The sequence below is a fragment of the Azolla caroliniana genome, unplaced genomic scaffold (genome assembly GCF_043228905.1).
Source record: "Azolla caroliniana isolate FFs.n. ecotype wild unplaced genomic scaffold, voAzoCaro1.0.p SCAF_1124, whole genome shotgun sequence".
NCBI lineage: Eukaryota > Viridiplantae > Streptophyta > Polypodiopsida > Salviniales > Salviniaceae > Azolla > Azolla caroliniana.
In genome coordinates, this window is record NW_028231559.1 from 1 (window position 1) to 11,848 (window position 11,848).

The window sequence follows — 11,848 nt, forward strand, 5'->3', positions numbered from 1 at the left end:
ACCTGTATATTCTTCTGATTAATGTATGAAATCTATTTGAACTAAATATATCACAGTAAGCCTTTGACATTTCTCCCATTTGGGTTTTACAAGTGCCTGGTATCTTCCCTCATTTAGCAGCATTTCCACACAATGTCCAATAATTCATTTTAAATGAAATGTAATGGATATCAGTATTGTGGGAGAAATGTCTTAAGATTCTTGCTGTGAAAGAATGTTTTTAGCAACGGTTTAACATTACTGACAGGAAACCCCAAAGTGAACGAACGTCTAATGCTGCCAGATCTTATAAGTGCTTTGCTACTTAATGGAAAATTTAATTGAAACATTTTGATTTTGTTTTGGTTCATTCTTATCGATTTGAATACGCTCGCCAGCTGTAGAGCTTGTGAAGAGAGGGGTCGTGGCAATCGTGGGTCCTCAATCTTCAGCTGTTTCACAGTTTTCAGCTCACATAGGAAGGCGGACATTAATCCCTTTCATCTCATTTGGTGCAACTGATCCACACCTATCGGAGATGGACTATCCTTTCTTCTTCCGTGTTGCACCTAATGATGTCTTGCAAATGGAAGCAATAGCATCCTTCATTGCAAACTATGGGTGGAGGGAAATTGTGTTGATTCACATGAATGATGACTATGGTTCAAATGGAGCTTCCACATTGAGTGATGCACTGCAAATCAGAGGTAGCAAACTAGTAGATAAAGTAGCCTTTATACCCGAGGTAGACAAGCCCACTCTTGCCAAACAACTTGTGAAGCTTACCAATGAACAAACACGGATTTTCGTACTTCATACTCATGTAGATGTAGGGCATATGGTCCTCCAAGAAGCTTCTTACTTGAACATGTTAGGTTCCGGATATGTATGGATCGTCACTGATCTACTTGCTACAAGCTTAGGGAACCCAAGCCTTCTTGCAAAGGGTTATGACTATACACAGGGCATTGTTGGCATAAGGCGGCACATAAATCAAACCCCGCAATTGAATGGTTTTTTGGCTGGATGGAAGAAGAAGTATCTGAATCACTCACTTGGTTTGTATCCGAGCGCCAATACGAACTCTTACGGTCTATATGCATATGATGCTGTATGGGTGGTTGCTCGTGCCTTAGAATCATATTTGAATGACAAGCAAACAATCAACTTCATTAAACCACCTCCCTTGCCTGTATCTGTTGGGGGTGAATCGGAGCTAACTCATCTCAACATTTTTGAAGGTGGAGAAACCATGAGAAACTACATACTCCAAACAAAATTTATTGGTGCATCAGGCCCAATAAAGTTTTCTAAGACAGGAGACATTGAGGGAGCATCATTTGAGTATATCAACATCGTTAATAAACGGCTAAATACGGTAGGATACTGGTGGGCAAATAGTTCAGGCATCTCTCTAAAAGCCCCTCCTAACGTCGAATTGTCAGATCTCAACACTGCCATTTCAGAGGACCATACATTCCTATCTTACAATGGAATGCCAGTGAATGCGACAAAAATGTCCATCACATGGCCGGGTTGGTCGATGGAAGCTCCACGTGGTTGGACACTGCCCAAAAATGGTAGCCCTTTGAGGATCGGAGTTCCAAAAAAGGCCGGTGCCTACTCCGAAGTTGTCGGCGATAATACTGATTCAAATAATGGTACTTACCATGGTTTTTGTATCGAAGTTTTTGAAGCTGCACTGAAGTACCTTCCCTATGCCGTACCATACCGCTATGAAATGATTGGAGATGGTACACATATGCCGATATATGCAGACATGATTCTCAAGCTAGCTAGACAGGTTCAAATGCTGCTTGCATTATTGTCCAAAGTTGTTCACAATATATATATATATATATATATAATGAAATTAGTTTTTTCCTTTTGAAGAAACCCACACAGCATCTCAAGTATTCACGAGGGGGGTGATATTCACTCAAGAAACAAACTAAATCCTAAATTTCTAGCAGGAATATGATGCACTTGTTGGAGATATTGCTATACTGGCAGATCGTCTCCGAATAGTTGACTTCACTCAACCATTTACAGAGTCTGGGCTTGTGGTCCTTGTGCCCCTTAAAGCTAAGGGGAAAAGTAATCCATGGGCATTTCTTGGTCCTTTTTCCTCAATCCTATGGATGACAGTTCTATTATTCTTTCTATTTACCGCGCTGGTGATCTGGCGACTGGAACACAACATAAATGAGGAGTTTCGAGGCCCTCCGAACAGGCAACTCATAATCACACTTACGTAAGTTGATCTCAACATATTGTCTTCATAGGTATTGATGCATGTGTTACTGCTATTGATATTCTTGTCACTAACTACATAGCAAATCATTTCTTCATTCATATTCAGATCCAGAAACATCAAGGAAAATCATAAAAAACTCCTGAAGCTTTCACGTGGGAATGTGCTTCTGAAAGACATTAGAATATAAGGGAACACTATATGACTATCCCCATGTTTTCTCTCTTGTTATTAAAGCAAATTAACTTATATTACTAGCGTGCAAATCTCAATATGGGCTGGAAAGAAGTTGACAAAAGAATGTTAATGTACAAAATGCCTTGTTAAACATATGGTTGTTAAAAGAAATCAAAGAAAATTTGAAAACCATGTAGGCAAAGGGCATATGTATACAAAGACAATTATATAGAGTTTGTCTTTGTAAGTGGTATTGCTTAAAGAGCATGAACTTATTAAGACTGGATTGATCAATCAATCGAAGACTCCGTACATGGTTACATGATATACATACTGAACTCATTTATTTTACGTTGGGAAGTTGCATCATATCTAACACATGTTTCGCTGTTGCAGTTTTATCTTCTCAACATTGTTTTACGCACATAGTAAGGTTTCGCTAAACTCTTTTTCAGTCACAGGATTTGGATTACTTTATGTAAGCATTGTATAACATTCATGGAGATTAACAAAACGAATTTTTTTCCTTGAAACTCTTCTCCAGAGGAGGGGACGCGAAGTTTCCTCGGCCGTGTTGTGTTGATTGTTTGGTTGTTTGTGATATTAATAATCAATTCGAGTTATACGGCAAACCTTACATCTATTCTCACAGTGGAGCAACTAAGTCCAAGTATATTGGGACTTGATAGCTTAGTGCAAAGCAGCCTTCCGATAGGTTATCAAACTGGATCATTTGTTAGGGACTATTTGATAGGTCTCCATGTGGATCCAAGAAGGTTGAAAGAGTTAACAACACCTGAAACATACCTACAAGCATTAGAGGCAGGGCCACATCGAGGGGGCGTCGCAGCGATTGTGGATGAACTTCCTTACATCCAGCTGTTTCAACAGACTAACTGCAAGCATTATGTCATTGCTGGCCAAGAGTTCACCAAAAGTGGATGGGGATTTGTACGTATGAAGCTTCCTTAGACATTTCCTTATATGCATACAAAAGTGTGTAAATAACTAATAAAAAAAGCACATCAATTATTTACTTGTCTTTGAAAATATAGGTTTTACAAACAATTTTCAAATTAGACTTCTGAAAACAATAGAATTCATTTTGTTTTCCTCGCAATAGAGGGTTCAACTGCCATTTGTGTGATTTGGAATTGAACTCGTGACATATGGCTTACATCAACTATAGGCACAAATGCTAAAATCATGCCCTTCTCACTCTGCCCTACATCACTAATAGTGCATGAATGATATACTACAAAATATTGTCTAGAGCTATAAATATCATGTTTCTGTAGGCTTTACAATCATTTTTCAAACTCTGCTTCTTGAAAACTTGCTTTCTTAGGCTTACAAAAACTTTTCAAACTAAGCCTCTCAAAAGCTTGCCCATCCATGTCTTAAGAAAAACAACCCAAAAAGTACTAGTACATTGAACAATCTTTTCTTGTGTTGATATGTTATTCACATTGACAGTGTCATGGTGTATACTAGGCATTCCCTCGAAACTCCGAAATATCCGAGGACTTATCACAAGCAATATTGCAAATGTCGCAATCAGGTGAACTACAACACATCAAGGATTATTGGTTCAAAGGTAGCATGTGCCAGGACGTACAATGGAGTACAACATCAGACTCAAGCCAGTTAAGCTTAAAGAACTTTTGGGTTCTCTTTTTGATATCAGGGGTGGTGTCATTGGTATGTGTTTTGATACATATGTTGATGTTGTTTGTGCAATATCGGAAGCACAATCGTAGTTTGTCAATTCTTCCCCATAATACACATGCTTGGAGTCACATGAGTCAATTCATTGATTTTGCTGATCGATATGTTCATGGAAGAAAGCAAAGTGATAACCCTTCAAACAACTCAATACCATTATGATTTAATTTAACTCTAATGTAGTAACCTAACTCTCTGATGTTTACTCATTCATGAAATTTTTGGGTGTTTTTGGGCATGTTATTTGATAATAATAAGTCTCAAATTTGGCTAGTATGTTTGTAATGTTCAAGCATTGTCTATCTATAGGATTTATAAGTGTAGTAGGTGTTTGTAAAGTCGATAAAGTAGTTTTTAGCAGAAACTTCCTTGAAATACCCCAAGCAACTTACTTGAATTCAAGGGTACCTTGCTTTCCCCCCCATTTGGATGGTGTGGAATCATGTATGTGTGAGGGCCACACTTGGAATAAGTGTATGTTGAGTAAGATAAAAACATAACCTTGACATGAATATTGACTTATATTTATTTGGATGCTTGGCATATCTCATGGGCAAAGCACTACATGGAACTCTTGGCAACATGTTACAAATGATAAAATGCTAAGATATCAAGATTGGTTATAATAGGACAACTTATTGGTTCATGATGATCTATATTATGCTTGGTTTCTTAACAGTTGATGGCAATATATAAAAGGTAAATTGTTTCGTTTCAGATGGAACTTTTGGCATCACCTTCTTGATTGGGAAGATAGGGGTAAGTTAATTGCCCAATATAATTGTTACGGCAAGATTGAGGATAGTTTTAGTTTGTGGCATCATTTTTACTTCTCGGCATGAGATAACAACGTTCTAGACAACTAGACAATGTGCGGATTAGATTATGAGGGATTAAGAGGTTTGACATTGACAATTAACCATTTAAAATTGGTTCAATGCCTTAGAGAACAACAATATATTATTGAATGCACATGATATCAAAATACACATATTAGTTGCAACAAAGAGCAATAGCTCATGTTCTCCTAGGTGAATAAATACAAATGCAACTTAGTGAGAATGGATGCATTCCAAGCCATTGTCTCAATTCACACAACTAGATTGTGCTCAACTAACTTGTTGTTTCCCCAAGATTGCCTTATAGCGCAAGTTGTCCACAATGTATCTTGTACCTTGCAATAGGTTTTGGGATTTAGGGAACCAATGGTGCATCTTTTAACTACTTTTACTTTGAGCTCATGCACAATGGGTCATACAACATTGATGTTATCACTTTTTTTGCAAAACAAAACCGAAATGCTAGCACAAACTAGATCCTAGAACAAAATATGAACACATTGTATCTCATATAAGATAATTAAAATATCCTTAACAATAAATAAATATATGAGATCATGGACAATAGTAGTTAGATAGCGGATTCAACCTATTAATGAATATGATTTATACCCCAAGGTTGTACAATTTTTAATGAAATGAGGCAAAGATATTGTGAAAATATATATGACAAAGCGAAGAGCCATTACCAACATGGTTAGAGCCCATTGCTTAATTATCAAGGACATGACATGATACCCAACCTACCCCTTTTTGCGACATAAAGTAATATAACTTTTGTCAATATGTGAGACCTTAAGTGAAGTGAATGTATTGAGCACAAATCTCGTTCATGTTGTGAAACTAAGAGCTTGGTTAGATCAAAATCACTTGTTTTTATCTATGTAACTCTTTGGTACACAATTTGGAAGTGTTTAAACAATATTTTATTTGTTATACAATGTCATACATTTAATACAAATTGGTATAGACATCAAAGGTAAGCTATGAATGAACATACACTCTAGAAATTTGTGTTGACTGGGTTTCGTTTTCTTCGTTCCAAATGTATAGCTCTAGGAAATAGAATAGAGTGGGAAAATATATATGACAAAGCGAAGAGCCATTACCAACATGGTTAGAGCCCATTGCTTAATTATCAAGGACATGACATGATACCCAACCTACCCCTTTTTGCAACATAAAGTAATATAACTTTTGTCAATATGTGAGACCTTAAGTGAAGTGAATGTATTGAGCACAAATCTCGTTCATGTTGTGAAACTAAGAGCTTGGTTAGATCAAAATCACTTGTTTTTATCTATGTACCTCTTTGGTACACAATTTGGAAGTGTTTAAACAATATTTTATTTGTTATACAATGTCATACATTTAATACAAATTGGTATAGACATCAAAGGTAAGTTATGAACATACACTCTAGAAATTTGTGTTGACTGGGTTTTGTTTTCTTCGTTCCAAATGTATAGCTCTAGGAAATAGAATAGAGTGGGAAAATGTTTTTTAACTGTAATTTATGTTTACAAAATAATTCTATTGTTCAACTACATTGAGAATTCATTGTACAAAGTAAACTATTGAGGCAGTACTAGTACATGTTCGTTGACTAGCACAATACTAGTACAAAAAACGCAATGACAACTTCCAATGAATTGTAGTACATCAACCACCACAAATAAAATGTATGATACAACACAACACTCCTTAAAATAAGCCCACCTTGGTCGCTTTTTTCCACTCATTATTGCATATAAATACACCTAGTGGGGAAGGTGCTTACCCACAATTGGACCCCATAACACGTGCATGGTTTGTGGGCTTGTGGGCTTCTGCCTATCCTTCTTATCAACGCCTAATCAATATTGTGTGTGTTCACATAATATACTCATATACCCTTTAGATCCCCAATTATTAAAAAATAATTCATGGGTACATTTCATTGTCTTTCTAGTACAATTTCGATGAGCAAGAACCAAGGTTTATGGAAGAGATACATATGGTAAATTCAAATGAGGCTCTCATGGAGACCACATAGAATAGAGAAAGTCAATTGGACATACAATACGTTTTCGCCATATAGGTGTGGATGATTACGAGACACTTGTAAGCGTTGGAACATTTTTCTTTACACTATATAGGCAGAGCAAAATGAAGCAATGTATTGAGAGAAGTCATTCCTTACAAAGAAAAGTTAAAACAATGTTAAGTAAAGCTTTGCATGATTGCCCTACGATTAGTGAGGAAGAGATAAAAAGCTATTACATGGCAATAAACAATAGAGAAAGGAAAAAAAAACAACTACAAACTAAAAACTATTCCATTCTAGAGAGGAGACTAATGGAAGGAATTCTACTTTTTTTTAAGGACAGAAAGTCGTTTCCGTACTGTTGCTTCTAAAAGAGTCTCAACAATCGAGGAAACAATCCATTCAACATTTTTTTAAAGCAATTATAAAGCTTCGTTAATGGATACATATGGTTATGAATGGGAAAGGAGCAAAAGGTTGACTTCGTTGCTTATTGTATGACTTCCTTTAGAATGATCTAGAAAGCAATAATTCACGTGGATGGATTTAACCAAAAATACTTGAAAACGTCCTACTATAGAAAAGATTGCCTAACACTACACATACTTGCATTCTTGTCGAGTTATAGTTTATTATGTACAAGGACTAACATAATGTTTAAATACATTACAAAACTTGTGATCTTGGTGATGGGACATACTTTCGACTAGTTGCTAGTTTTAAATTGTCCCCCAAGGCAAAAGGCTTGTTTATGAAAAAGTCTGTCACCCACACTTTCGTTGGCTCTCGTCCACACTCGTGTCATCAAATTGACATGGTTGCCTTCTATTTTATCTTTCCTTTTTGTGCCTCGCTTGTGATCAAGTGTGTCCTCCATGTTGTTTATCGAAAGCTCCTTATACTTGGAATTTCTAATTATTTAATACTACGTGTTTTAATGCTTTTGATTAAAAAAATAAACATTTGACTTCTGGTTATATACAGACATTAGACTAAAGCTTATAGTAGATCTAATCAATCAATTTGCATAATAATAAATTATGTATGATCGTCATGCGTGATGTCAATGAAATACTAAAACAATCAAAGTTTTACAATAAAAAAATATTCCTTTTAAAAAGGTAGGATTTCTTATGAATGATGTACCAAGAAATGTTATGTTTAGAAATTTGTTATTATGCAACGAAGAAACAGTTCATGATCTGTGAATTAATTATCAATGCTTACTACATACAATCACATAAGCTCAGGAAAAGGAGACCATGCACACATGATGAAAGCATGAAAAAGGCTTTATTATGTTCCGAGTAATGCATTGACAATTAAACCTTCTGTGTACAAAAATTGTACTAAAAAAAACTATATCCACAAAATCCTTGAAATTATTGTAAGGTGAGTAGAATTATTTAGAAGGAAGGACTTTTTTTTACAATGCGATGTAGGCTCAATTTTCTCCAATTTCGAAAGTAAGCATTAAGGGCAAATGGATCAAATCAAATTCCAACGAATAACCAATAATTTACAACCATGCACTATACTATATATCATTGTACACATGTCTAGTCACACAAACATAGACAAAAACATAAATAACGACACACGTGATTACATACACATAAATGACACGAATTTGGGCTGACACTAATAGTGGCAAACACATGCAAGGGCAAGAACACACATCCCAATTACCTTGCAAATACTTGTATAAATTAAAAATTATGGTGTCTATGTTGGTTACTTTCATGTCTAAAAATACCACCTCACGCACACACATCTTTCTGATACATTATATGATGGTGGGAAAACCTCACTTTGAGGTTAAAACCATGAAAACCCCTCTGACATAAATTATAGCCAAATAATAGTCAACCCTTATATATATATATATTCAATTTCTTTTGAAATAACAAGAATGCAAGGATGGCACAAACAATAATTTCATTGTTCAAAATATGTCGAAAATAGGTGAACAAAAATGTATGTAGTTGGTTGTCCAACATCCATCCAATCCATAAAGCCCAAGGTTTGATCCATGTAAAAAATGGGTGAAGAGCCCTTGAGGAATGTTGTAAGAAAAAACTACCAAACATGAAATACAGCATGAGGTATTGAGTGATTTACTGCGAGCAGACCACAAAGGCAGGAAGTTTCAAAATATGAAGTATGATTTCATCATGTTATCATCTCCTAAACATGGCAAGGATTATATTACAAGATTGGAGCAACATCAACCGCTAAAATAATGCAAAGTCCACATATTGATGCTCTCTTTATGCACTAGCTTTATTTTTAGAAATATACACTAAAAATACATCATTCATCCCACACACATGTAGGTTAGTAACATAATGCAGGTGGTTCCCTAGATATGTTTTGTAAGAAGGATGATCAAGCACTATACTATGACACACTAGTCCTTCCTTGATCACACATTAATTGGAATAATCAAATTACCTTGAACATCACTACCATTGTGCATTGAGCGATAAGAGTTGTATGAGATGAAAGTTTCTTTTATGCCACATGCTCTTAATAATATGGTTGTGGTTATTGTTATGATCACAAAAGTTATATGATCTTTCAAGATTCTTGCAGTTTACTATTGGGGATTGGATTGCCATTGGCGTAAAGATGAACCCCAAAAGAAAAGCACAAGACTTAATACACTTCACTTTCACATACATTTGTTGACTTCATGATCTTCAAAGCCTTCATACAACCATCTATTGGGTGCATGCACACCCACACACCCCCCCTGCGCGCACACACACACGCTCTCTCCCCTCTATTCTTCTCTCTCTACACATATGTATATTTACACGGTACACCATATGACACTCTTTCCTAAACTACATCTGACATTAGTAAATCGAGCTCTTGGCTTCTAAATAGTTGATATAATAGTCTAAACTGATCGATATCCCCGACATGAGCACACGAAAGGGTTTAAACCTAGCGATGCACCAAGTTTTTCACTTACCTATGTGGCATGTGCCCGATTTCAAGCCCATGGTGTAGCTATACAATAACGTAGGCGACGAAGACGTGAGCTTCTCTTCTCCATTTCGGAAACTGAGTTGTGGTGGACATAGCCGATTTGTGGTGGTCACGAAGGTGGACATCAAGGAAGCCCTCGACACATGGGGACTGCGGTCTTCTCTTTCTTTATCGTGTGAACTACTTCTACTACTACTACTTCTACCACTACTTTACTACTATTACTACATAAAAAAGTTAGCTGAATATATCATATATCCCTTCACTTTCTCACTCTCCCCATTTGACTGAGCTTTTTAGTGTTAAATGTGAGAGAAGAAAAGAGGAAGAACCTTCCACACATCTTCCTCTTCCCTTCCCTTCACTTTCCTTTATCCCTTCCCCCTTCCCCCCTCCCCTGTTCCCCCACTTTCCTTTCCTCTGTTTTACACACCATATCCGCATACCCTATTTCTGTACTCCCCCCCCCCCCCCCTTCCTCTGTTCCTCACACACCATATCCTCTAACCCTGTTCCTGTTTCCGCTTGTATGCTCCCCCCCCTCATCTCTCACCAAATCAAAGCCCAGATCAACGACCTAGACAGATTGAGGAGAGATCCATGGTGACATCTGTTCTGCCCCCTGGATTTCGTTTCCATCCCACTGATGAAGAGCTCGTGGTTCACTACCTCAAGAGAAAGGCTACAGGAAGAAGCTTAGAAGAAGGAATTATCGCAGAAATTGACATCTACAGGTTCGAACCCACAGAGCTCCCTGGTATGTGAATGGTCCCTCAAATCCTAAACCCTCTGTTTTGTTAAATGTGTTTGTGTGTGTCACGAGAAGGTTTAATAAAATTTCCATCTATTCAGAATGCAATAATAAGGTCTTCTCTTAGATACAGACCACGTCCACCTTATTTGTATGTGGGGCTTCGGATACCTAAGTAGGTCTATGGTTTATAAAACGATCGCGTGACAAAACTATGCTTTTTTTCACCTTCCTGACAATGATCAAAACTTAATCATACTTTAAAAGAACCGTTGTTAACCCCTGATTTTTGCATGATAATTTTTTTTCTTTAATCTTGGCATATTGGTTTTCTGTGACCCTGTGACCTCCGTGAATTGGATTGATTTGGTGTATGAGCTTTCATCTTGCTTCTATTCTTCTTCAATATAGAATTGCAATGGTGTAAATGTCATGTTCTTTTTGTCTTGTAGGGCTATCCATCTTGCCAAGCCGAGATCCAGAGTGGTACTTCTTCAACCTTCAGGACAGAAAGTATCTCCATGGATCACGGACCAACCGCACAACTAAAGCAGGGTATTGGAAAGCGACTGGGAAGGATCGGAAAATCAGTACAGGTAATCGCGCGGTGGGCTCAAAGAAGACTTTGATCTATTATCAGGGTCGGGCTCCCCATGGAGAGAGAACCGATTGGGTAATGCATGAGTATCGATTGGATGAAGAATTCGAGAAGAGAATTGGAGGGATAAAGAACCCTTTCGTGCTTTGCCGCGTGCGAAGGAAGCAAGGTCCGGGTCCAAGGAATGGAGAACAATATGGTGCTCCTGTTATAGAAGGTGTTGAAGATGATGAAGATAATCTTGGTGATGTGAAAGATGTGGCTTCGGTGGAGTGTCTCAAGTATTCAAATGTTGGTCAAGGCCCTGAGATACCATTGCAGGCCTCAGTCAATTGTATCTTATTGGATAATCAGGAGGATTTTGACTGCTTGCTTAACTCTCTTGCAAGTTTTGAAGAGAAGCCTGGGTTGATTGATGATGGTTTTGATCTCCCTTCCACTATTGATGATGATTTTAATTTTATGGATGCTGGAGTAAAGCTCAATTCCACTGTTGATATTG

The 11,848-nt window shown here is 37.1% G+C and overlaps 2 protein-coding genes across 4 annotated transcripts; both read left to right on the top strand.

Moving 5' to 3' along the window:
* Window positions 1–75: 75 nt before the first annotated feature.
* LOC147847365 (glutamate receptor 3.1-like) lies at window positions 76–4,407 on the top strand. 3 transcript variants are annotated; one of them, XM_087339280.1, is made up of 5 exons: window positions 76–1,783; window positions 1,953–2,233; window positions 2,807–2,838; window positions 2,955–3,361; window positions 3,905–4,407. In XM_087339280.1, exons 1-5 carry the CDS (start codon window positions 518–520, stop codon window positions 4,295–4,297), a joined length of 2,379 nt encoding a protein of 792 aa, XP_087195406.1. In that variant the 5' UTR covers window positions 76–517; the 3' UTR covers window positions 4,298–4,407. The 3 variants fall into 3 exon arrangements, with proteins under 3 accessions (XP_087195406.1, XP_087195407.1, XP_087195408.1); XM_087339281.1 differs by having other exon boundaries at window positions 2,955–3,365; window positions 3,887–4,124; XM_087339282.1 differs by having other exon boundaries at window positions 3,887–4,047.
* A 6,115-nt stretch (window positions 4,408–10,522) lies between these two features.
* On the top strand, window positions 10,523–11,844 carry LOC147847366 (NAC domain-containing protein 54-like; the record flags this gene model as incomplete). Its single annotated transcript, XM_087339283.1, has 2 exons — window positions 10,523–10,754; window positions 11,201–11,844. Coding segments are annotated over exons 1-2 (801 nt in total), but the record flags the coding sequence as incomplete, so codon positions are not given.
* Window positions 11,845–11,848: the final 4 nt, after the last annotated feature.